This window comes from Pezoporus occidentalis, unplaced genomic scaffold, assembly GCF_034315485.1.
Source record: "Pezoporus occidentalis ecotype Australia unplaced genomic scaffold, CSIRO_AGI_Poc_V1 ctg116, whole genome shotgun sequence".
NCBI classification, from domain to species: Eukaryota; Metazoa; Chordata; class Aves; order Psittaciformes; family Psittacidae; genus Pezoporus; species Pezoporus occidentalis.
In genome coordinates, this window is record NW_026912951.1 from 1066793 (window position 1) to 1094431 (window position 27639).

Genomic DNA, 27639 nt, shown 5'->3' on the forward strand with positions numbered 1-27639 from the left:
GCATTTCCACAGTTGTCTTAACTACTGCAGAGCCCTTTCATTTCTCCAGTTGCCTATCAGCATTATGACAAATTAATTAAGGTTTATAGGGTGAGGACTAGTAAAGTGATGCACATAGGAACAGAGCAAAATGAATAGGTTAAAGCTTTCTATTACAAATATGTATGAAGAGTTGAAGAGAAGAAGCCTGGAAACACTGTGAAGCAACAAAACCAGTTATACTAAAAGGAGAACCCACACTAAAAGTCAAACGCTTGGCTGCACAGTCACTAGGCTTTAAGAGGTCTAGTACATGAAAACAATTCAAAAGTACAGTTCACAAATGTTACCATGCAGTACGAGTGCACTGAATTGCACCTTACATTCCTCTTCCATCACCAAGCGGTGGAAGTGCTCCTCAGACAAAGACAGTGAGAGCAGTAAAGTAACTCCCAAGCTCAAAGGCTGTCAAACCTTATGTCACAGTCGTATTACAAAACTAGTCAGACTAGCAAGCCTGCCCAAGAGCCTGAGCTGGTAGCTTAAACTCCACTCTATCTTCTGCAAAGGTGGCTCAGCTTTTCCACAGCTAAAGCCTAAACATGGACAGTTTACAACAGAGTACTTAAATCAAGAATGCAGTATGACTCAAGACCTCCAGCAAATCACCAAGACTTCTAACAGGTGAAGTCTAATTCAGTATGAACTGAACACACCTTGCAAACGGGAGATAAAGCTTCCTGATCATAAACCAGCCACCTGCCCTATAAAGGAAGATGCTGTGAACTGCAGACTGCAAGACTAAGTATTTTCCCAGGTATAACAGACTGTAAGAATTAGGCTCCAGGCACTCCCCTGAACTCAATAAAGCCCCATTCTTACATGTATATTCCATGTTAAAAGCATTCACAGCTAGTTACATTTGACCTTAAAAGACACTATGCTCACAGACCAACTATCCCATATACTTCTTTCTTAATCCTTCCTGGAAAAAGATGAGTTTTACCATTATCGGGCATGTTTCTCACCTTAAAATGAGTATCTGCCAAGATGTAGTTGACAACAGGAAAGCAAAACTGGATGCATTTTCTGCCATCTCCATTTAAAATGAAGCCTTTATTTCAGTCATTTTAAGCAGAAACCTCTCACAGCAGTTGGCATAAGTAGGCTGTAATACCATTACACTGTTACATTCAGTTGCAGAGATATGTCTCACTTCATACGAATATAAGCAAAAGGTGTGTTTGTGGTGAGGTTTTTCACCCCTCAGTCAACAGCATCAGGGAGCAGTTCTTAAAATCTCAGTGTGTCAAGTATATCACTTTGCACTCTTTGCATCAAGAGGCCAACTAGTACTACAGGAAATCTTGCCCATGGAACACAGGGGGAATGAAACAGTTGTGTCATGACAAATCTTACCAACAGAAAAACACATTCAACTTGCTTGAGGAATCCAACTGTTCAATGAAAACCATCTATATTAGGTGTTGTCATGGGTGTGGGTCCTTAATTGCACAAAGGTACAGAGCACAACTTCTTGGATTATTTCAAGTTAAAACTTAAAACTTAACTCAGCACTACCCTTATATCTTAACTCTTAAAATATCTGAGGCACAAATATGTGTGTGTACTCACTTTATTCATAATTTGTCTTGGGATACCGAACGTATTTCTTCTTCAGGTGATTAAACAAAATTGTTGACCTCATTTCAAAACATCCGCTGATCCATTTTTCATTCAATGGCAATATCAAATGTTAAAAGGAACATAAAAACAAACATGCACACACAATTGTACGGTTTCCATAGATGTCTATTTCATTATTTGTGGGTAGCGCATTAAACAGTTAAATACATTTAAATAATGTTTAAGTGACTGCACTAATGCAGAATTTTAACTAGACGGGTAACCAATTTAACTAGAAACCAGCTAACAAGTAACTGTCTAAATACTTCAAATACAGCTCTTGTTCTAGGTCATCCTTCTTGGGTGGGGGGGGGGGGTGGTGGAAATAAAGAAAAGCCTGCTGGTCACATTGGAAATACATTTTAAGGCCAAATTCTTCTGATATCCCTTCTCTGAAGCAGTTTCTTCACCTTTTTTAAGCCTCCAGTTCCAGGCCAAGACCAAGTTTATGGCCACCAGCGTTGATGCTCTTTCCATCTATCAGGGCAGACAGTGTAAGCTTCACACCTGTAAGATTTTTTAAACAGCATGTTTACAACATATAATCAGAGTAGCTTTCATGCAACTCAACCTCCATAACTGCAAGTCCCAGTTGTAACTATTTTCCTATTCCATTACTTTTCTCAAAAGACTTCTACAGAAATTTACCCATTAAACCTATTTAAAGCTACTCATGTGAATCACGCTGTATGTTTTCTGTAGATGTTATAAAGCAGACATACAGTCTCTAATTGATAAGTACAAGACCTCTACTCCACATCAAGGTGTGCAAAGGAGAAAAATCATGCATAGAAAGACACTTGCACCAAGGAAGGGATGGAATGAAACTATGATTTTTATTGTTTTTCAAATAAAGAGTTAACCAATAGTAATATAGCATTAGCAGGTGTTTTCATATTTAATCAGAAGAAGTTAAGTTATGGAGGGTTTACTAAATACAAAGAGCAGGAAGTGTCATCTTTTGGCAACTAATGATTATTTCAAGACCTGGTATCATTCAATACACTATGTTGCAGAAACACCACCAGATGCAACAGAATTTGTCTTGCTTAGCTAAAGGTTTGACACGCAAGATAAGCTACTATAACACATTTACTTTGCCTTCAAGACAAAATTATTCTGAAGAGGGAAACAGTTGCATATGAATGCATAGATCCCAAAGATTTTCTTTGTGATGAATAAAAGTTAAGTATACGACATAATTCATGGAATGACCCTTACCTGGCCTCAGGGTCTGGGTGTAACCCACTCCAACTAGACTAGAATTGTTCACTTTTGCCTGAAAAAAAAAAAGCAAAACAAAACAACATAAACAACAAAGCAACTGAAATGCTGTAACTGATTAGTTTTTTATCGTCATTCAGAAGCTAGAATAACTATAGCAACACTGTCATTATCAACTCAATCAAACTTTACTTGCGCTTTCAATGTCTCTATGCTTACTGGATTCTCTCCTCCCAGCTATGCCCTTGCCCCTCAGCTTACAGCTGAAGTAACATATTTAAGAGCAGACAGAACATAAGGGTTGGGAGAACTGTTACCAGAATGTAGTTTGGCAGGAGACCATTCCCACTCCCCGCGTTTCAGAAGACCACAGCAATTTATTACCAGAGTGTCCCAAAACAAACCACTTCAGAAGAATCCTCCACATTTGTATTATTACAAAAGAATTGGCATCTTGCAGGTCCAATCAGTCAAGCAGCAAACATTTCATAGTATCAGCATAAACAATATGTGCAAAATTATTTATCTTACTTTGCATTACTTCCTGTACAGGATGACTCCAACAAACCAGGTTCAATTCTAACTTTGTAACATACAGAAAACTCTATATATATCATCTTTTTAACGAGTATCACCAGAGTTCCTGCACAGAACATGACAAAGCTTCCCCAAAACTAGTTTTAAAAAAACTACATGAAGTTACAGAACTAGACATGAAGGGTTTTGGGGTTCTTTTTTCCAATTTTTTTAAAATACATTAAGTTCTCTAGGGTAGCACATCTGACAGATTCTAAAAGACTTTGCTGTATGCAGCAATACAGACTTTAAATACATTAAACCTTTATTTAAATAAAAGTTATATTGGTTTTAAATTTATTGTATTGCATTACATTTTATTATAACTGTCTGAAGTGCAAGAGTAATTCCTATGCAGCTTCCTGACCTATTACCTCCTTTTATACTAACACACAGATCTGCAGAAACTGAAAGCGCATCATGTTTAATGTAACCTTTCTGGTTAGATCAATACTTACAGAGATAGAAGCAGTGGAATCCAACTTGTATTTAGCTGCAATGCCAAAGCGAGTGCTGTTGCTACCTGCTGTCCAAGCCAGGTTTACAGCTGTTTCAAGACTGTCACTCACTTTTTGGTAAATTGACCCACCAAATTCTGAACCATCATTGCTGCCAAATTAAGCAAAAAGTTAAGTTTCCTGTATTTACATAACTCCAACTTTTTTTAACCACTTGAAATTTTTATTTACATGTGAATTCTGAAAGTCTCAGTTGTTTCACATTTTTCAACAAGTGAAGAGGAGACAAACAAAGGCTTAAGTGAAAAATTAACCTGCAATAATTCATGGAAGAAAAAGGTATTTCAGAGTGCTACAGCTAATTCTTGCACTAATGCTGAATTAAGTGCTTGAATGTAATTTCAAATCACATTCTTAAAAAACTAACGGATAAATGTTAATAGTTAAGAAATGGGCATTCTGAACTGCATGGTTATTGAACACATACGAAATTCCTAAGGAATAAGATGACCTTTTTAAAAATACCTGTTATGATATTTGACATTAGTAAACTGAAATTGAATTTAGTCCACACTAGTGTTTTGCAGCTTCTTGCCATACTCGACTTCCAAAAGCTCAGAGACACACAATGCCCGTACTCCACCTCCGAAAGGACAAACTTCTACCTCAAAAATCATGTCACTTCCTAACTAAACACACTAGAAACATGACAATTTTAATTGACTTGGATTGAAAACAACATGTTATTCAGTAGATTTTGATCACCTTTCTCAGAGGAACATTAAAGATCTGAACGTGGCAAGTCTGAAGAAAGTTTATAAACAAGATGACTTATAATTGTTTAGTTACATTGTTTAATGCACTTTTCATCCCAGACACACAAGAAGATGAATCTACTTGAAAAGCCCGAAAACCAAGTTCTAGTCCTGCTCCAGGAACTACTATTGGCCTATTTACACAGTGCACCACTAATTACTACCTCTAACAAATATACTGCCCTTAGTCAGATATAACTCAATGTAATGGGAAAGCTGGAAAAAGCATTATGATCAGCTCTGCTATTACACTTCCAATCTGGATGTACTTCAGTATTTGGCAAGCTGTACATCATGCGGTAAGTGCTAACAAGCGGCAGGTACTTATTGTTTTGAAAGAGAGAGATACAAAGTAACCAGTTTACCATTTATTTAGTTTCCTATTGAAAAATGAACTCCACCTAATGGCCTTGCAAGCACCTGTTTGTATTTCAAACATTTGTATTTTAACTATAAGGAAAAGAAAGAAAAGTAGAGAAAGCCTGCTTCTGTAAATCTGGACACAATTGTCAGTACTTACACATTAGTATGCAGTTGGAAGTCTCCAGTCTTGTAACCCACAGAAAAGTTATTTCTTGTCAATTTTGATTTGGCACTATCAAAAGTCATCTGATAACCAGCGAGCCAGCCTTCATAACCGAAGACAGCTGAACCATGGATTGCAGGTCCAGCAAAATCAAAGTCAACATCACAACCTAGGTTTAGGCATTCACGTTTAAAAGCTGACTTAATTTTACCACTTTTCTTTCTGAAACAGAGAAACAATTATCTTAAGGTATGATCTTTCTTAAACTGCCAAATTTGAGCCATATGACTCTACACAATGTATACACATCCACATTCATCTTCTAGACTGAGCCAAAGCACAGCTAGGCCATCAAGAAAGCACAGGGCTACTGCAAACAAGCATTTTGTATGGATGCAGAGGTGTTTTCATACCTCCTGCAATCTTACAAATATTTCTATCACAGAAAATAAACAAAGTGCGCTGCTGTGAAATGTCCAGTACTAACTCTGTAGAATAAGATGTGATGCTCAAGAGCAGAAGCCTTATCATTGGGATTTGCTAATTTGGATCAACAGCAAACCATACAAACATTTCTGTCATTACAACAGACCAAATGAACACTGACAGACTGTTGTTACAGCCCTAAATAAGGTTAAACGGTTAAACAATTCTTACCCTGTATTTGGTGAAAAAGTTGTATCAAATGTCAACTTCAAGCCTTTGGCAATCTAATTGAAGGGGGAGAAGACAGAGCTATAAATTTAGTTCTGCTAGTTACAAAAACCAAATAAATACTCTCCTAATCTATTACCTGATCTTCAATTGCAATTTCTGTTCCCAGAGTGTTATCTGTGTTCCATTTTTCTGTGAAAGTCAGCCCATACTCAGCCCACTTGTATTTGGTCTCCAAGCTCCCATTCACTTTTCCAGTGTCTGTGTTCGATGAACCAGATGTTGTGAATTCCTAAAAAGGACAGTGTTCATGTTATACAGAAGATTAATGTGATCCTTAAAGCCCTGCACAGTGCCAAAAGGGAAATGACTTTCCTTTAGAAATACCAAGATAATCTTATTCTATGCTACAAGTTTAAGAACATTAGGCAACTTGAGGAGGGAGAAGGGGAAACAACATGGACAAAAACTCGACAACTCATGCCACATGGAGTCCTGTCCCCACTTCCCATCACACTGCAGTTTCTGCCACTATTACAAAATGTACAGGGTTGCAACGTAACTCAGAAGCAAGACAGGAGTCTGCCTGAAAGCAGAAACAAGTTCTTGAAATATAAGGTTAAGTTGATACTCCTAAGGAGCAAGTTAAACATCAAACCAAGATCCAGAAACACTATAAGGCATATAATGCAACTCCAGTAAAATTCCTTGAAGGTCACATATGTATTTCCATTATTCCAGTCAAACATCTTCAAAGATAAATTATGTACAACTGTACAATGTCATAGAATGCCATTATTTTTCAAATTGGGGGTGGTGGACTGGTTGTTGGGGATTTTTGTTGCTTTATAAGACTTCTCAGTCTAACTGATGCACCACTCATTTCACACAAGCCATAGGCACATGTGTTTTTACTAGCAGCTATCAAACTCCTATTCCCATGACACTTTGGTTTAATGACACACAGGAAGAACATTCATATTTGAATTATGAAGTAAGTATACAGTCTTACTTGGAATTCTTGAAAGTAGATAAAAGCTAGCAGTATCACTCTCATCTCCCTGTTTAAGTAGTCTGCAATGTCTCTATTCGATTCTCACAAAGAACAAGTAATTATTCAGAAACTAAAGGCAATAACTAGCAAAAGTGCAATTTGTTTTGCAAATGCATGTTAAAGAGCAATTCCCACTGAAATATTATTGCCCTTATGATTTAAGAATTTTTTTTAATTTCTTAAAACATATAAATCAAAATTTTATCTCCAACTTCCTCCAGACACAGTATTATTTTCAACTCCTCACACTCACCTCCCCCAGAAGGAAATACGGGTTTGAAGTTACAACTCCTTAAACATTCATATTCTCACAGCCCAAGACATACGGCACCTCGCAAGCATGGACGAGACTGCTCTTTAATAGTGGCTGATCAAATTTAATCATGGCCAAGACATTTACTTCTATCATGTTAGTGAACCTCTAAAACCATCCACACAGTTGCATAATTCTGGTAAGGTCTATAACCGGGCAAGTGACAGGGACTACACAAATTCAAGTCCTAATAGCTTCAGCTTTAATTTCTTGCCTTGTGCTATTTCTACTGCACAGGTATATGTGGCTGCAACCCTTGTGGTAATAGCTTCAGGAGCAGCTAATTATTACGTTATCTCTTATCTCATTTGTGGTGTATACATGCCAGCAATTACTCCTATGGCTTATAACTGATACGGAATTCACACAAAGGCTTAGATTTTTCAGAGGTTTATCAGTATTACTGGTAGTCCTCAAAAGAAGTAAGGTAAAATAAGAACAACTACATAGAGGTCTTGCAAACTGTTTCAGTTGGGATACAGACTTCTGGAAAAAAAAAAAAACAAAAAACACACCACCACACCACATAACCCACGCACCTTATTTCTAACAGCCAGTTACACTGTTAACGCTTCCAGACATATAAACTCCCCTAAAAATCAACCTTTACATCCTGCAAGTTCTGTAAAAAAGTTACAGGAATCACTGCTTGGATGACGAAGACACCTTGTATGACCGTTACTACAAAACTAACATCTTTAAAGAGGAACAAAAGATTCAACATGCTAATTCACTGCCAACTACTTCACACAAGCATGAAGATGACAGAAATTTCCTAACATAAATAGTATTACAAGATACTTTAGAAATAAGTTATGTGTACAATCACTGCTATATTAACATACTTCATATATTTGTCAGCTATTTGTTTACCTTCAGACATAAGGGACAAATAATAAACCTTATGCAGAATACATTCAGATCTTTAGGGGCTTCTGAAATGATTTTACACCAAGATTTATTTATAATTTATGTATAAATTACATAATCTATAAACTACTAACAGCATCTGGAAGGTATCCTTTCTAATTGAATACCAGAACATATTAAAAAAAAAAAAACAGAATTATTAAGAGGTATTTAAACTCACCACTCCGCTTGCAGATTTTGTTTTCACATCCAGTTTCACCAACCCAAAACCTTAACAAACAGAAGTCAAAGTTACACCAAAAGGCTTTAAGACCATGCACATTTTCCAAGAAGCTGGTTTCCAAGCAGTCTTAGCAGTGTGACTGCTATGACACACATACATAAAACCAACCACAGACTGACTTCAGTAACACTCTTAAGTTTTAGATGCCACAGTGGGTAGAGAAAGCTACTGTCGAACAAGCCAGGAGTTCTGTTCTGCTATCATTACATAAAGCAGATAGTCACCTCTCAGTCGTACACTGCATATTTAACTACCAGTGACTTCCAAAAGTAAATTTAGTGACAGACAAAATGCATTCTTTGCTGCTTCTGGGATGGCATCAGCTTTGTAGTCAATACCATTGGAAGAGCTACTCCAATACATAAAATTCCTCTCTCAGCACCAAGAATAAATATCTCAAAATAAAAAAAAAAAAAAACAGCTGTAAAAGTGAAGTCACTGGGAAATACACAGCCATTGGAACTGTAATATAAGTAGGCTTTATGGGAATATCAATTCATATTGCTGCCCTCTGAGCTGAGGGACAGTCTTGGTGTGAAAGCCCCCACATGCCTTCCCAAAGACCAGAAAGAAACAGCACTGTAACAAAGCAGAATTTATTTATGCAACTGCCTGGTATTAAAACATTTGAAAACGTTGAAGGATCCTTAATCCCAATAGCTATTCCTCTTTCTATTCCAAAAAAGGCTAGCGTTGCAACGGTGTGTACCCCTTTCTGTAGCAACAAATGTTGTGGCTCAGACAGATGGTAAACAAAATGTACTCCTAAGTTTAATTACACTTGACACTTACATTCTTGCAGGCCTGTACACCTCTGACATTTATGTAGCTAATGCAGTAATATTTAACAGACTTCACACCAGAGCAGCCCACAAAAAAACACCAATGATCTGTTAGTTGACAGTAATGATACTAAGAACACCACTGCCTCCCCCTTCCCAGAAACTCAGGCATTCAAACATTCAATTTCACATATAGGTTTAAAAAGGCAATTCATTGCTGCACCACAAACGCCACGTTTTATAAAAGGTACTATTCTTACCATATCCTTTATTGAAGATATCTCTGGCAGATTTGCCAAGGTCTACATATGACGGAGGAATCGCCATTGGAGCTGAAAGGTAATGGGCTAATTAGTAGTGAACCTTTTATCACTGCGCAGGCACAAAAAATGCTACCACAACTCTTTAAAGATACTCTTTAAGGCAGATTCATATATGAAGGCATTTAACATACAGAAAGCTCAAGCAATTACAGTATTCTCTGAAACATGTATAGATTTTCACAGTGATGGTCACTGTGAACAGGGTTTTTCTTGGCTTAAGTAATCTGCTTGTACAGAAGAGGCATTACAAGATCACCCAATCCTTAAGTTTCCGAGTAGATTTCTCCATACATCTTTAATTATCAGAAATCAACTAACAGCTCATGTTTCCAGAGTTGGAAGTGACCACCAAAAACCAGGAAATTTGCAAACTGTCCTTGTGCCACACAGTCAAATTTGACAGATGCCTATGAAAATTAGCCGTAAGGACCTACAAGGGTTTATTTTCAAAATGTAACAAGAGTGCGTATCTGTTCTGCAACACCGTTTGCCTTGTATTCCAAATAGCAGACGTACAAATTAAAAGGGAACATCTAGTACCATTAACTAGCAATCAGTCTCTCAAAGTTTCCTCCCTCCCTAGAATATACAGCAGCTGAAATCTGGGGGGCTGTCTTGTTAGCTTAAAACAAGCAAGTAGTAGGAGTGCTGGGTCAGTGAGAAAAGCACTCTTTAGAAGTCCTTTTCTAAGACAAGGAGCCTCTGGCAATCTTGCTGTTAAAGAACCTGTCATTCAAGACCAGCTATGACCCAGCCTCCCTGGCTCAATGGACAGATAGCAGCCTACATGGGCATGTATGGTTCTCCTCCCTGTGAAGATACACTCTATCTGTACCTTCCTTTGGGTAACTGTTACCCCAAGATTTCAATAGCAAAAGGCCACTGTTACAGTGCAAAAGAACAGAAAACTGCACATTTTTAAGAATTAGTAACTTCCCCCATGCTGTGTAGAGAGGGTGTGGGGGTGACACATGGACAAGGAAACTAACTAGATAAGAGCAAAGCCTAAACACACACAAAAAAATCATCTCTTATCTTTTTGAACTGATTAGTCACATTTGTTTTGTGGAGAAAGTCAGATTAACATAACTATCATTTTTGTCAGATTTTTTTAAGTAAATGGAAAAATATCTTTAGAACCTCAAAAATAACAAATGCAATACTCTCAAGTTTCCTCTCAAAAAGTTTCTTCCCATTTTCATGGGAAAAACTTTACTGGAACATCCAAATCAGAAAAATTTCCTTTAGGGCACCATTCCACTAGACACTTGTTTCAGATCAGCATCCACATTGAAGAAAAACAACACACACATACAAACAGAAATAATTACACCTGCCATAGGCAGCCTCATTGTGTTAGCTGCTACTATTTAAAAAAAAAACACCCAAACTTTTCTAGCAAGCAAAGGCAAGGCACAAGACTTTTTGATCTTTCTACAATTTGCAATGCAGTCTTCCAGAGTACCTTACTCCACAACCCTAAACCATAAGAGAATAACTTCAACCACCTTCAAGGAAAAACATTTACATTCACAGCTTAACTATTTTTGAAAAACCCTTCTTTGGTAAGGAATTCTAAACTCTACGACCATGTCACTATAGCAAGACATCCTTTAAGAACATAAGTCTTGTTTTCCATAGTTAAAGTAAATTGTCTCTTAAAACAAAAAAAAGATATAAGAACGACTTAGAGCATCTGAAGATTAAAAGACTTGGCCCAAATTCAAGTCTATAACTATATACATCTTGAGAAAAACAAAATATCTATAGCAAAACAGACACTAATCCTGGTGACAAGACATTAAATGGTTCCTATTACTTATTCAATAAAAAGAAGCAGGTGGTAGACCAAATTACAAGAAAGTGGGAACGCTTCTCTTTGCCCTCTAAATTTCCACTACACAGCAACTGTACAATTCATAAGCACTTTAACTTAGAGAAAGTTTAGCTATGCATCTTTCCTTTAATGAATAGGTCTTACTTCTAACTAACATCTTCAGAAGAATAATTATTTCTGATTTTGAAGTTTTATACTAGCCTTTACCACAGACATGCTTCTACAGTATAAATAAATGAGCTGTTCACTTCTGTTTTCAATGTCTCAAATCTGACTAGACAACCATTACAGAGAAGACATGATAAGCAGTAATGTCCTGAGAGAAGTTAACAAACCGGTATCTGTGTCTAAGTGCAAAGGATTACTACAGTAATAAGGGTGCTGCCATTTTATCTGGCCTAGTTAAGCACCCCTCCCATCACAAGGAATCCAACCAGTATTTGTCAAATATTCCAGCCTACATATCCCAGTTTTACACTAAAAAGTTAAAAAAGAGTACAACTGTCACACTGCTATTCTAATCCCATACCAACAGGGATGGACAAAAGGGAAACATGGAGTTAATTTGGGGTGTACTAATTACCTGATAAGCATTGCCATCATGAGAATGTCCATTAAATGAAAACAGGGCCAAAAAAAAAAATCATCCCTGCATCCTCTAATACTGGCAAGTTAACTAGGTTTGTAAATTCTTATAATAAGAAGTAATTTTCTTCAGCTCTTATTCTGAAGTGTCTTTCAGTCAGAAACTACTCAATAAAAGTAACTCAAATACAAGTACAATTTAACAAGAGCTTTGCTGTGAAAACAACTATCAGATACTCTTATTCCTCATTTTAAAATCAAGTGGGAGCTCCACCCTGATCTTTGTTTCATGCCACCCTTAAAAAAAGAAAAAAACCTTAACTGATCTGTTACTTCAGAGCCTTTTATCTTCTGCAAAAAAAGGTAAAGAAACCCCAAACATCTCAAGAACAGAAAACTGTTTTACTGCTATCAAAATTATTACATCACCGTTTTCCTTAGGGGCAGTATTTCAAAACTTCTCGTGCCCTGTAACTAAACGAATGCCAAGGACTTCTATGAGGATTTCTAGCAATTTTGAATATTGAAGACCAGGATACAGGCCAGATCAGGCTATAATTAAAAAAAAAAACCCTAGCGTACTCATGCAATGAAGAAAAATAGCAATAACTGCACTTAAATTGTATTCAACAGTGTAAATCGCAACAGAGAAACCGGTATTAATCAAAAATTTCTTTGCTCCAATACACCGGACACACGCTAACCTTTAGACTCACACTGCTATCAGGGCTTAAACAAAAAAAAAAAACCACCTCACTGCCCTTGCTTCAACTCCATTCTTGTACCTCGGAGGCGGACACACTGGTCTAGCAGCCACGGCTAGGCCAACTTAGAGCTTCCACGGAAAAGCGAAAGGAAATTAAACACGTTCAGAAATCGAAAGCGGGGCGGAGCAGAGCCTCCCACCAGAGAAGGGCACCGAAAAGGGGATGCGGAAAGACAGGCCGGCACGCATGGGACAGAGGTGCACCCCCCAAGGGCAGGGCCCGGGCGGCTGCGCCCAGCGCCAGCTTCTCCCCCGCGCCCGGGCCCGCCACCGCCACTGCCAGGCCCGCCGCCAAGACGAGCGGCGCCCGCTGCCGCTGCAAGGTGAACTCCTCCACGCGGCCATCTTGGGCATCCCGGCCTGACCCCCGCCCGCCGCGCCTTTCCCGCCGCCCCTTATGTAACACGGCCCGGACAGCACGCCGAGGAGGGTGCGGCGCCTGTGGAGGCCATGCGGGGAGGCGGATGGAGACAACGCGTGCGGAGAAACACACACAAACCCCGCCCCGGCGGCCACACCGCTAGCCTGGGCGCTGCGGAAGGCGCCTCCGGCCCCGCCACTCCGGACTCCACGCGTCCCCCAACCCCGCTTGCCACCTACAGGCCCGCTCGCATACGGGCGAGCCCCGCCCGCCTCCCCTGCTCCCGCGGCACCGGTCGCGGCCGGAGCCTGCACCTGGCTAGCGCGGGAGGGCGGCGGGGCCGGGGGCGAAGGCGGGTCTCGCCGTGAGGAGGCCGCGCTGCTGCTGCCGCTGGCACTGGAGGGCGAAGTGAAGGAGACACCGATCCGCCCGCCCCGCCGCCGCCGCGCAGGACCCCAGCCAGCCGGGGCCGCCCTGTATACTGCCTACCAGCGCCCGCCGCACCGAGCCGCCGCCCGGCCGGCGTGAGGCGCCGCCGCCCGGAGCCAAAAGGCGGGAGCGGTGGGAAACGCCGCATCCTCTAGCGGGGAGCCGGGCGAGGGTGTCGCGGCCCGGCAGGCGCACGGGGGGCAGCCCCGGTAGCGGAGAGGGGTCCTGCGGACAGGCGGGACCTACGTTGGCGGGCGGGGCCGGGTGGCTAGGGGCGGTGGTGGCTGCCGCGCCAGGCGCCTGTGGGGCGGGTGGGGAAAGCGTGGTTAGGCGCAGCGGAAGCAGCGGCGGCTCGGGCTGTGGCGGCCTCCGGGTGCGGTGCTGCAGGGGGAGCGAAACCGGGGGGTGGAGGGAACAAGAAAGGGCCGGGGGAGCCCAGCGCCTCTCGGGGGGATGGCGAGGCAAAAGGCGCCGCAAGGTACCGGCTCCGCAGCTGGCCTATGGCGGCCGCACCCAAGGCGCATTTTAGGAGAGTTTAAATGGGCGTTCTCCCCCATGTGGGGATGAGTGTTTGAAGTGCGCTCTCTGCAGTACATAGAGGTGGATCCGTGCCAGGGCTACTGCCTTTCCCGAGGAACTACTAGTGTTGCTGGGAGGGCCTGCCTGCTTCGACTTGGCACACAGTCCTTCACCGAGAGCAGCCACGGGGAACAGCTCTTCAGCCCGCCAAGGTGGCATCGGTGGCGTTTGTCCAGAGAGACCTTGTTGAGGCAGCCCTTGCCCCTCACAGCCCTCAAGACCCTTTGCCCCATAATAATGGCCAGGCCTTGCGGAGCACGGGGGTGATGGTACACTGGCTAGCATCTGTCTACCGGGATGCTTGTGTGTACTTTCCCCACAACTCTTTGAACACATTACACCTAACATGCTACCCCAAAACCCACAGGTACACAGCAACATCCAGCAGCACAGCTATCCCATAGCTATCTGATAGTCATCTAACAAGGTTTGCTACCTCTTTTGTGTGGCAGTCTCCAGTCACCTAAGCTAAATTTTTACCTTCCAGTCATCTCCCACTAGAAGACCCACAAGCACCAGAAGACAGCATTTCTCAAGTCAAGAGAAGCAATAACCCTCAGAATGCTTTCTTAGATAGGGCTGTCCTCTTCCTGCATAAAACCTCTTGGAGAAAACAGTCACAGGACTGTTCTGCAAGAAGTCACTGCACACCTCTGCAGTAGGAATCACTGAGTCACCAGTGCAGACTGTTGCTAGGACAAGGAATGCAGGATAGGCATTCAAGAAATTCATGGTTCTCCCCTGCTAACCTGTTTTACAACCTGATTGAAATTCCTCAAAAAAGTAAAACTCACAAATACAAATTATATTTGCATAGTATGAAAAATGTGTATTATCATCCAACACCACCAATTTGCCAGAACACATGGTACAACAGTTCCAGCTTATTACAAAGAGCAGATTAGCAGCAAGACCTGATATCTTGCCAGTCCCCTCCTGCTGGTTATATTAGTAGATAAGCAACTGATTTTTTTGGTGTAAGTCCAATACTTTCAAATCACAAGACCCAACAGGTTATTATTTTTCATGTTGATATTTTTATAGAAGATGGGTTGGCATTCCACAGAAGATGATGAGTCAAGAAAGAAAACCACATAGCAAGAGAATGAATAGCAGTAGGAAAAGAAAACTCATCATATTGTGCACAGGAACATCTGTTAGGAATAAATAGATAACTGATTAAGTAAAAATAGATTGTGGCATAAGTTATTCATTATTTAAAGAAATGCATTTATTATTCATATCCATAGTATAAATCCATTCTGAATAAAAGTTCAATTACTTACATGAGACATAAGCTTTTTTGCCTTTTTTTCTTTTAAAGATTAATATTTCAGTCACAGTTCGCCTTTATTTTTAGCAATCCAGGAAATTAATTACTGCCCCACCCCAAGCAAAAAAAAAGGCAATGAATCACTTGCTTTGTGAGACAGAGCAGAGACCATTTCAGACAGACAACAGCACACAAACTCCTCTGCATAAACGTTCCATGCTTCTGTAGCAACAGCCTCCGCCTGCCAATGTTTTTCACTCTCACTCTCCCCATTCCTTACTCATACAACTGCCTTATTTCTTGCAGCATGTGCTAAAGCTTGACGCACCAAGAAAGGCATGCCTTCAGGCCTGCAATAGTAAGCCATCTAAATTATTCTGGACCTTTCTTCTTAGCATTTGCCTCACACCATTCAGTGCACACACCTCCTGTGCCCGTGTGTTCACTCTAAATGGGATGGGTTTCCATTGAAACTGAGCAGCTCTTACTTTTTTGTGGCACTAGCATTTAAACTATTACCACTTCATATGAATATGGCCATATGGACACATAACTGATGGATTCATGTTTTACTGGTGCCACTTGGGGTTGGGGAGTGGAACCAGAACAACCAGAGAAAAAACACACATCACTACATCAGTTTACGGCCATTTGGATGAAAACTGCTTCTCTCTCCTTATATTCACCATTACTGAAGTGATAATGTATGTGACCAACAAAGAGAGAGCAAGTGGCTACAGTATCCATCTAATGACTTAGGTAACTTTATGTTCACTTCTAAGGTGAGCCTGAAGTCATTGTCTCCTCTCCCCTCCAGATGCAAACCTTTGAGTTGAAGATTTAGTGGAGAAGAAACCCTAGCAAAAGTGTAGCAATAAACAACTAAGTAAATTAGAACTCCTCAGTCTGACCTCAGGGATATAACAGAGATTATAAAAGTATAACCACCAGGGAAAGGGTGGAAAATAGTTGAAGCTAGCAGGAAACAAGTTCAGAACAAACAAAGAAAAGTTTGTTTCTCCACTAGAGGAGTGCCACTCAGTGGAATGACCTGCCACAAGAAGTTAAATGTTTATATGGGCTCCAGGGAAACTAGGCAGATTTGTGGAAGATTACTAATTACTAATCCATTCATAGGCTCTACAGCCTCTTTGGAGTCAGAAAATCCTGAAAATGCAAATGGGGGTGTCATTTAAATTTACCCCTTTTTTCTTTTTTTTTTTTTTTTAAGCACACGTTGCCTAAATCATTACTTAATTCGTTGTCTTGGAGGCAGAAATATTACGGTAGCTACACCTTTTGGTTAATACCATACAACTGTCCTCATACAAACCAGGCACCAGGAAAGCCCTAAGAGGACAACCAGAAGAGGCCCATACTGCCAACATTCTTTAGAGTGACAGACTTAATGCCTTTTAATTCCTTCCCCTGCCAAGCAGTTTTAGGTAACCTTCTTTCAGTTTAGTTTAAGCAATGAGGAGGAAGTTTAACTTAAACTATATTCTAACATACATTTAAAACAACAGGCCCATACAGAAACCACTTTTAAGTCATCTGATACAAATACATATGCAGATAATCCCTTAGCTCAGAGGAACACCAACAAATATTAGTCTGTGACTTTAGAGCTGAGAAGGCAAACAGAAAACAAGTCTGAGAAAGCCAACAAGGGAACCAACTTGTTTGCAGGCCCTGCTAAGGCTAATGAAGACACAGAGCACCTTACAGCTACATAGCTAGCAAAAGCCAATTGCCCGCAGCTCTACAGCCAAGGCAAATGAAAAATCCAGTCCTTCTTGTTATAGCCAATGGAGACACTGCAGACTTTTCAATGCTAAAGCACCCTATTCCCAAATAAGCAGTTAGAGTGACGTGGAAAAGGTTCTGTTAAAGAGCAAGGAGAAATGAAACTGAAATAAAAACTAACCACATGCAGAAGAGCATATATTTACTCTTTCTGTATTTATCATTGGTTTATCTTAAACTCTTTTCCTTCCTTTTTCTTTCTGTTGCAGCTTTCATTACCCCAGGATTTTTTTTTTTTTAATCATTTTTTTAATCCTCTGTAGCTCAAGGAGTAAGCAACTTTTTAACCAAGCTAACTCCTACCTGCTGGATCTACAAACCATCAGGTTTCCTGACACCATGAAATAAGTAAATTAATAGGCTTCATTCTTTGGAGGAGATATCACCCAGAAAGGGAGGGGCAGTCAAGCAATCAAATGCTGATTTGTAAGGAAAATACAACCATTCATGCAAAACTCACTTTTTGAAACTTAAAGATATATGGCCACTGTTCCTAAATCATGTGGAGGAACAGGTCTGAGTGATTAATGTGGCAGTTCTCACCTGAAGTAAGTATGAGAATGACTACTCATTTCTGCTGACATTGCTGACATTTCTGCCCATGGTGTAGACTGTAGCAGTTACTGTATCAGATGGATGCATGACAGTTTTAGAGTTTACAAATTTTTCGGTTCTCTAAGGTTTTCCGTAAGAAGGTGAATGAGAATTACATACCTCAGAAAACTCAATGCATTTTACACCAAAGAAATACCATTACAGAGCAATACGGTTCCAAGACTTTACTTCCCTAACTGAAAACAATTTGGTTGCCTCCATGAAACACTGTGGAGGTGGGGAGGAACAAAGCCAAGCTAAGCCATGGGGGAGAAGCAGGAACACCTGGAGGTCTGTGCCCAAGCCACTGCAAGTTATGTTACAGTGTTCAGAAGTGCTATCAGGGGGGTTAGACAACAATTTGCCCCAAGCAAATCCTTCTCTGAGAAAAAAAATCTAGTGCTTCCCTGGCATGACAACCTGTTACATTGTTTACAGGGTATCCTTATTATGCTCAGAGTATCCTTGTGGTCTTTATTGTAAACTTTACTGTAAACTGCTCTGAATGCACAGCTCCAAACCTGAAAGCATCTCTACGGTAACAGCACATATTGTTGGCCATTTGATTTTTGAGGGACTAAGTTTTCTTTTACCTAAACAACACAAAAATCTTAATAATATTTGCTGTCATTCCAACCTGTACTTCAGTCAATTTCTCCCTGAGGGTAAGTCTTTCTAAAGTCACCTCTCTTTCTAGGGTGCCTGTTTGTAGCAGGCTTTGCAAACACAGCAAGTGGTAGGAAGCCATTTGGAATAGTCAATCTGCAGGGGTTTTGGATGGCTGTAACCTGAGCTCCTGCCCCAAATGGCCTCAGACTTTGAGGAAGCTGCAGCCGAGGCCAGGCTGGCTGAGGTCTGACACAGGTGCGTGCCTCGGCTCCTGGAGGCTGAATGCCTGCATCCCTTCCGTGTAGGTAAGGCAGGTTGATGTGGGGTAGGGCCACACTGTGGAACATGGCTCTTTAAACAGGTAGAAAGCAGCAGATTTCTGGAAGCAGATGTGTTAGCGGTAGGTTGGCGGTGCTGAGTGACAGGGCGAAGCCGAGCTGGTCAGTGGGGCCCTGCACTGTGCTGCAGTGGTTGCTTTTTGGTTCTGGGTGCATCTTTCAGCTGCAGCAGCTGGATGCGATGCCAGTGACCCCTGAGCAAGCTCAGGACCAGCCATTGCCCACACATAAAGAGCATGGGTCAGCCTCAGTTTTATCCTGTGGACGCATAGGAATAAAGTGCCTGCTGTATACGTCTGCTCTGTTCTCAGCCCCAGCAGTCAAGACACTTTGTGGAGGAGTTCCCTGGCTGCTGCCTTTCAGGAGCACAGGCAGTGGAGGGCAGGCTTTCCCGGCTGGCTGAGCGCAGCCAGGTCGGGTTGTAGGAGGAAACTGAAGTGTAGATCCTGAGATAGAGCCCAAACTCCTAAAAACAGGAGAGAGGAAAAGAGGGGGGAGTTGGGCTTCTTTCCACGTCTTTGTAAAAGCAAACTGACATCCTGTATTACACCGAGTGCTTGTCAGGAGCTCCCACACCACCCAGCAGCACGTCCCATGGGGACATAATGTAAACGAAGTTAACCTAAAACCGATTGATCTGTGATCAGCTAGAGTTTCACTGGAGCAATCTGACACAGTTCGTTATCTGGAAGGAGAGGCTTATCTTGATAGGACAAGCCTGTTATAAAACCTACAGGAAGTGATTTAGCTACAGATCTATTTTGACAGCTGTCATGCTAATGAATACAAAAGTAGCAAAGGAATTACATTCTCCACCTATATGATTTCCTTAGAAAACTGTGTAATCCACACCCTCACGTGGCATGGGCATGTGCAAAGTGAGGAACCTTTGCCAACATACATGAATTCTCCAGTCCTTCAGGGGATTCCATTTTTATCTGAATATAAGGTATTAGAACAAACACACACAAAAAAGGCCTGTGGGCTAATATGCTCTCTCTCTATGGAAGATTATTCCTCTTTCACAGAAATTTGACTATGAGTTTGACAATGATGCTCTAGTTAGTTGCCAGGTGCCCGGTGCAGCAAAGGTGATGATAGTGATTCTTGTAATTATGTCTGCCTAACAAACCCCAGTAAAATGTTGCATTTTAGTACTACATTATTTCATTGGCTCCTTTATATTTACTCAGGGTGCGAGTCCTAGTCTGAAAAACTGCATCAGCCTGAATGTTTTTCAAAAATCTTGATATAAATGTTCAAGGCTTTATAAGGAAAAATGTGCTGTTCTTATAACGATTTAACTGAGAAGGTTCTGTGCTTTTCGTGTTGAAACAGGTATTTCAGACATCATATGGAAGGACTGCCCTTTTGCTGTCTAGTGAAATTTACCAGTTCAATCCAAACTTCATAAGGATCTCCCATGGTGCAATTTGGCAATTGATTTCTCCAAAGAGTGTATTGATAGAGCATGCTTAATCTCTGCACTTAATGTAATTGGTCTAAGCCGTCTCCCAGGAACAGTTGTGCTTAATTCATCCCACAGCTGAAGAAGTGCGCTGAGATTATTTTATATGATTTTAACTGTATTGTAAACTTGACCTTGTAAAATGTCCCTACAAGTAACCATTCAGGAGCATAAGGACCCCAAATGCCTCCTATGCTGGGGAGCAAAGAACAGAAAAGTGTATAGAAAGAAAATGCATGACAAAAGCAGTAATACAAGTAAGTACTAACACAGGGGCTAATGAACTGTGATGGGAACAAGGGCAAAGGTGTCTGTTGACAAGAACGAAGAAATTGGGGCTTTACTGAAGATTTACCTGCAGCAATTAATTGTACTTCTCTTTCAGACTCTTTGCCCTTCTGCAAAAAGGTAGTAATGATATTGACCTCTTTTGTAGAGCCCAGCACGCAGTGAATGTTGGAAAAATAATTGTCCTGTTTCCCAACCATTACATAACTACAGCTTCTTTTTTTAAATGCCACATTGAAAAACTTGCATGCTCAGGTGTAAAACAGACAGAGCATGTAATAGGCAAACAGGTAAGATATTGTCTGAAATCTACACAGACAAAAATCCTCCAGAGTCAAAAGTGACAAGACAGGTGCAACAAATGTGGCCTGTCTAGTTGAAAGAGGCTGTATTTGTATACAACCAAACCACCAAGAGAAATCACTCACCATTCTAAATAAAACTAAACAACTTCTTAGCTGTTCCCTTTTCTTTCCATTTCAAAGGAAAATGTAGCTAGGCATACCTATTTCATACCCTGAGGATACATTCACCTCATTTTTAGAATTCAGGCATTTAAAAATCTTCTCCTACACTATGGTTTGGAGAGATGTTTGTCTGGCCCATCTGCCTACTTGATTTGAAATAAATTCCCAGTGTTTATAACACAAATGCTGAGTGCACAAATGAGCACTTTCTAGAATAATGAAGTGCTAAGAGAAATTTTAGATCATTCAAAACATCAAGCAAAGCAGAGGATGGACATACAGACATGCTGCTTTGTCAGAGCCACCAAGAGCTCCAATATCTCTGAGCTGGAAGAGAAACTGTGGTGTTCTTATAATGGTAATCTGTCATGGATAATCTGGACATTCATAAGCACATGCCATATGAAGGCTAACCCTTGGATGCTGTCAATGTCCCACCTCAATTTCACTGCAAATTCCATTATAACAAAACAATACATAAAAGAGGAGTAATGTCTTAGAGGTTTTTACCAAAATAGACAACCTCATCTTTTGTACCTGATGCTTTGGTTGAAATATGCACATGACTACTCTGAGTTAAATATTCATGAACATAAAGTGAAAATTGAAATTTACTCAGCCTACACTTCAGGTAGACTTTGCCCAAGCAAAGAAAAAAGTAATTTTATTGCACATGTGGCTATGATCAAAGAGCATAAAGCTCAGTATGTTACAAGTTTTAAAAGAGGAAAAATTTTGAAAATTTGTATTTTGATGGAGGAACAGGAAGAAATAGTTTTTATATTGGTATTTGTATATAAATATATTGTCAAAACTAGCCTAGCAGTATGCATGAATCTAGGAAAAATTCTAATGACCACAAAGTTATTGTTTATATGACCTGGAAGGCAAATGGGCATTAACTGTGTTTCAGAAAGTTATTTTGCATTTGGTAGATATATCAAATGTGACATAAAACTAAGTAGAAGGAGTTATTGCTAAAAATTACTGTCTTTCAGATACTGTCTTCAGATGCAGAGACTTGAAAAGCCTGTGTTTTTGGTAAAACGGATAGTATGGTTTTGCAGCTGCAGGTTGTAGAAGAATTCAGTATCACTCACTTCATCAGTGTTGGTTATAACAATAAACAAAGATCTTCAGAATGAAGACCTGCAAGTAATGACCCACAAAATACATATTTCTTAAAAATAATGGTACTGAGGACTGGCAGTCTAACAGACCTCTGTCTCTCGATGGGTATACATAGCAGAACACAGCCAACAGTTCAATTAACCCATCAACAGATTAAGGAAGCCATAAACACTAAGAGGCTACCTAGTACATATATAGGAAATATATGGTTCATTGATCATAAGGAGTGGTTAACAAGGAAGTGATCAGAAGGAGTGGTTAACAAGAAAGGAGTCCTTTCAGAGAGAGAATTGAGCCTTTGCTCCATTTTTGTCATGGAGAGGTACGTTTTCTAGAAGGAAGCTTTCAGACCAGGAGGAAAGTTTCCAGGCTTCCTCATAACTCTCATGATTTAAGCAGAAAATATAACCTTAAGAAGCATAATATAACAAAGAATTACAATTCAATTCAATATATTTTTATACACATTTGAACTCCACATTACCAGCTGATTAAGGCTTATGTACACACTATATAAGTTTATGTATGCAGTAAAAAAAATTTATCTTGACACAAGTTGAATATTTTTACCAAAATAACTTCCCACAATTTAGAAAATTACTGGTGAATACTGGTTGTCAACAGATGTATTGCCAAGGTGAACAGCAACAGCTTAGTAATGTTGCCTAAATGCCACTGAGGTTGGAGTATCACAGTTCTGCACTGTGTCCAGGGTCCACCTTGTATGAATCCACCCACTTGTCTGATAGGACTCATGAAATTGAGAAGTAAAAATGGTTTTGATGCTTCAGTGACTACATATCTGACTTTGTGCATTCCAGAAGTTTAAAACCCCAGCTTTCCTTCCTGGTGTGTATTTGCACTAGATCTGGCTTCTCATGTATCTAGTTTTCAGCCCCTTGTGCCAAACTGCTTTAAGTTATCCCAACCCAGGTATTCCTTTGGAAAGGATTAAAATAAAATTCTCTTATTTTACTTCAACACTTCAATGCTTCTCACAGACAGGCTTCAACATTCCATCAGCCACCATAATTATAGTTCTGAGTAAGGCTTGAACTGTTATGCTTCCTTTATCAGTACAGTCTCTCCCTATTTCCCCTGACAACAAGGATAAAATTTAAAGCTTTTTCTGCATTAAATAGAAAGCTACTAATTAGAATAACCTAGATATAGTTATTTCTTCAGAGATTTAAAAAAAACACAAGGCTGTACCAAAGCTGCAAATAATAGTAATAGAGATTTAGCTGTGCAGGAAGTCTTATGATTGTTGTTTGCAATCCTGCATTTCCAGTATTATTAAATCAGTAGGTACCCAGAAGTAAACCTTCAATATACAAGATTCATCCACCAAGACTAGCTATTCATAGGAGAAAACTGTAATGACATCAGAAGATAATAACGTAGGATTTATTATACAGTACACTAGAAGTTACAGAATGACAAAGATAAAACTTGCAAGAAGCATGTACAAAGAGATCTGTGGAAACAGCTCCATCAGGCAGCAGCTTAACATGCATGACATCATCATCCAGGGTTATGCCATCACTGAAAATTCACCCAGCAGCAGTAAACAGAAAACGCTTCAGAAACGTGAACTCCATCAGACAAGAAGTTAATGGGTTTTTTTCAAGCTTGTTTTAGGCCAGGAAAGGCAGAATAATCTACCCTTTGAAAGACAAACCCGTTGGAATCCAAGCTTTCTGTCAGTGTCTCAGGATGGGAAAAGGCAGTAACAAAAAAAAAAACAACAACCCAACCAACCAATCAAAACAAAACAAACACTCCCCCCCACCAAAAAAAACCAACCCCCTCCCCCCAAAAAAAAACAAACACCACAAAACCAAAAACCATAGCAAAAATCCTAAAATAAAGATGACCTTTGCATTAACAAACTGTAGCTTCAGGCTGTGTTTCCACCAACACAGTCTAGGAGGACCGATGAACATCTGAACTTTGTGCCATTATATGGCTGTTAACATTTGTTCAGCATTTGTACAGCATAAGATTAACTGCACTAAGTGTCAAATACAGCATGTGTTATATTGTGTACAACTTGACCCATCCTGGGGGATCTCAGTAGACCTGTGGTCATTCCCATGAGAGATATATTCTGTCTGTAGGCTTTCACGCTTCCAGCACCATTTTCACTATACCTGGCAGCTTGCTTCTGACATGTTCAAAATAGTGTCAAGTGATGCTGTGGATGCTTTCTGATGCATATGCCTCCCTGGCTTTTCTCTGCAGTATACAACATGCCAATCAGTATACAGCGTTGCCTTCCCTGTTCTATGACTGGCACTGCCAGCAGCTCACAAGTTTCTTGTGAGCTGGCTTATGTGGACTGCTAGACGAGTGGGACCAAGAACAATTGTGTACATGTTGGGGTGGGAGTTTTGTTGTGGTCTGGGGGGCATTTGGGCTTTTTTTGAGTTTTACTCAGCTGTTCCTTGCAGGTACAGTTTTTCTAACAGTATGTTTATTTACCTTGATAGCAATCCCGATTTCTTACTGCTTAGGGAACTTATATGTAGGAGACTATGATTTGAAGATACTCTCACTGTTTTAAATAAATTATCTGAGAAGCCAGATGCGGTATGCAGGTTTGTCTGATTAAGCTCATTGAAATCTTTGGCATGCCTAAGACTACTTCCATGCTTTCATTTTCCAGAAGGATGAATTTCAAACGTGCTCAGAGCAGGATACAGATGTTCAAGTGACAAAAGCCAGTGCTCAGTAATCTCAATGCACAAGCATACTTGTTTTGGCAGGATCCTGGCACTCCAGCTGTTATGCCGATCTGCTGGCCAGCTGCTTTCCATTAATCACTTCTGTCAGAAGAAAAGGCCTTCCAAAGATCTTTCACCTTTGGCCTATACTCAAGCAGCAAAAAGGATGTTGCAGTATATAAGGCCTGTGCCAAAAGGGGTCTTCAGCCTAACATAAAGCATGAGTCTGAGGGTTTTTTTTTTCCATGAGATTCCCCACAAGTCCATTGTGCAGGACTCAGCAGTCTTGTTAGCCACACCACAACTTAGGTTTCTATGTCTAAATAGGTTGTTAGAGTTCGGCTATTCTGCCTGTGCTTGCAGTTACACCTGACAAGTTAGTTCATGGGACTGAGTGCATCCTCAGCAATTTTTCCTACAACACCAAGTTACGTTGTGGTTGTCACACTGGAGGGAAGGGATGCCATCCAGAGGGACCTCGACACACTTGAGAGGTGGACCTGCACAAACTTCACGACCTTCAACAAGGCCAAGTGCAAGGTCCTGCATCTGGGTCAGGGCAATCCCAGGCACAGCTACAGGTTGGGCAGAGATTGGATTGAGAGAACTCCTGAGGAGAAGGACCTGGGGATGTTGACTGATGAGAAGCTCAACATGAGCCAGCTTCAGTGTGCACTTGAGCACAGAAACCAACCGTATCCTGGGCTGCATCAAAAGGGGCATGACCAGCAGGTTGAGGGAGGAGATTCTCCTCTACCATGCTCTCATGAGGCTCCATGTGCAGTACTACATCAAGCTCTGTGGCCCCCAACATAAGAGAGATGTGGACCTGCTTAAGTGAGTCCAGAGAAGGTCACAAATATGCTCAGAGGGCTGGAACACCTCTCCTGGAGACAGGCTCAGAGAGCTGGGGTTGTTAAGCGTTGAGAAGAGAAGGCTCAGGGGAGACCTTAGAGCAGCTCCCAGTGCCTAAAAGGAGCCTACAAGAAATCTGGAGAGGGACTGTTTACAAGGGCCTGTAGGGATAGGACAAGGGGGAATAGCTTTAAACTGACAGAGGAGAGATTAGATTAAGCATTAGGAAAACATTCTTCATGATGAGGGTGGTGAGATACTGGCACAGGTTGCCCAGCAAACTGGCAGTTGCCCCACCCCTGGAAGTGTTCAAGGCCAGGTTGGATGGGGCATTGAGCAACCTGGTCTAAGTGGAAGTTGTTTGTGCCCATGGCGGGGAAGGGGTGGAACTGGATGATCTTAAGACCCCTTCCAACCCTAACTATTGTAGTTATTTGTGCATATATATATATATATATATGTGTGTGTAACATCAAGGGCAAATCAATAACCACCAGATTAGTCTACATCCCCACTGAAAAGCCAAAGTGAAAATGACACAAGTTATGAACCATCCATCAGTCATGCCAGCTAGTGCAGGTTTGAATTTAACTCAGATGTATTTGGACATGGTAGAGACAATGCTGAAGTAGTATTTCGTCTATGGATTTAGGTACTGGTGTAACTATCTTGTAGGCAACTATTCCTGGAATAAAATCAGTTAATTCTGGTGTATAAACACTATCCCTCTCCCAGTCAGTGTGCACACCACCTTAGTGCTGCTTTAACGGCCATACCAGCCTGACCTTGCTTCAACAATCCCAGTGTGAAGCATCAAGGCAGCATTTCTGCAGCTCTGGGAAAGAAATGACACCCAAGTGGTCTTTCATGTTGCCATCTGGAAAGAAGCAGACACCAGCATTTTGCTAAAGCCCTGGTTTTCAATTACTGTAACCCATAGCTTGGAGAAACAACCTGATTAAGAGAAAGCCAGAACAACCACACAGAATACCCCCTTTATGAAGGCATCATCTCAGCAACAGCCAGGGCCCATTGCAAACCACTCTTCCTCTTCAGTCTCCTCTTGCTTACTTAATGCAGCCTGCAGGAGAGCAAACATTTCTAGGTATTTCCAGTCTCATGACTGATGGCTTGTCATTGTCACATGAGGGGCTGTAACACCCCTTGGCATTAGCCAGGGTGGCTATTTTTAGTAGGTAGGACACAAATCGAGGTAGAGCCTTCAGCCGAGTACTCTGCAACCCTCTGCTACTCACAGATCGGATCACTTTTTGGCAACCTCATTAAAGCATTTCACTAACAAACTTAGTTTGCTTTCCTCTTCATAAACACTGGTATCAGCCAGCAGCTCCCCCTGCAATACTGTGAATTACTGTTTTATCTTGGGGTGTTGGGCAGGACAACACACCTTGCAGTCCCGCATCAGGCACTGTTGATGAGGTTACCAAGAGTTAAGAAAATGCAGAGCTTGTTAAGATAGCACTGAGACCTACTGAGAAGCAAAATAAGGGCTGCAGTCTAGGCCCAATTTGGGCATTGACTACAGTTTAGTTTGGCCAGAGCCTGATCTGGTAAAAAACAACATTTGTGGTTTTACAGAAGCTGGAGCTAGTGCTTCATGGTTTTATTGCCTTCTCTCCCCGTAACTTTGGCTCTTCTTTCCAGGTCAAACTGCCACTTCATGCCAACAATTCAAGTGAGCTTCTGAAGACCATATCCCTGCTCCTCAGGCAGGACCTACTTACCCTCCTTCGCTTTCCATCATAACACGAAGTACAGCTTGTGCTTACTTCAGAGCACAGGAGGATGGGGAGAACGTCACTCACCTTGTTTCTGGCAGAAGCATGCACAAAGTAGGTTTGTGATATGCAACAGTTTATCTGCATGTATGAACAACAGCCATATCAGGTTATTATTCTGTACGTATTCAGTATTACAAGCCTTCCCCAGTATTAAAAAAAAAAAACAACAAACCCACTGAGGA

The 27639-nt window shown here is 41.0% G+C and overlaps 1 protein-coding gene across 3 annotated transcripts; it reads right to left on the bottom strand.

The window, feature by feature from the left end:
* Positions 1 to 1076: 1076 nt before the first annotated feature.
* On the bottom strand, positions 1077 to 13684 carry VDAC2 (voltage dependent anion channel 2). 3 transcript variants are annotated; one of them, XM_062639343.1, is made up of 9 exons: positions 13582 to 13684; positions 9481 to 9552; positions 8376 to 8425; positions 6058 to 6210; positions 5922 to 5974; positions 5259 to 5486; positions 3924 to 4074; positions 2887 to 2944; positions 1077 to 2172 (listed from the first exon to the last, which is right to left on the bottom strand). In XM_062639343.1, exons 1-9 carry the CDS (start codon positions 13667 to 13669, stop codon positions 2081 to 2083), a joined length of 945 nt encoding a protein of 314 aa, XP_062495327.1. In that variant the 5' UTR covers positions 13670 to 13684; the 3' UTR covers positions 1077 to 2080. The 3 variants fall into 3 exon arrangements, with proteins under 3 accessions (XP_062495327.1, XP_062495337.1, XP_062495319.1); XM_062639353.1 differs by lacking the exon at positions 13582 to 13684 and adding an exon at positions 13407 to 13534; XM_062639335.1 differs by lacking the exon at positions 13582 to 13684 and adding an exon at positions 12872 to 13100.
* Between the last annotated feature and the right edge of the window lie 13955 nt (positions 13685 to 27639).

Coding starts and splice junctions, on each gene's coding strand:
- VDAC2 (XM_062639335.1), bottom strand. CDS start 13,085: ATGCCCAAGATGGCCGCGTGGAGGAGTTCACCTTGCAGCGGCAGCGGG. Junction 6,211..8,375: donor CAAAATCTGCAAGCGGAGTG/GTGAGTTTAAAT, acceptor TGTCCTTTTTAG/GAATTCACAACATCTGGTTC. Junction 5,487..5,921: donor ACTTTTTCACCAAATACAGG/GTAAGAATTGTT, acceptor TCTCTGTTTCAG/AAAGAAAAGTGGTAAAATTA.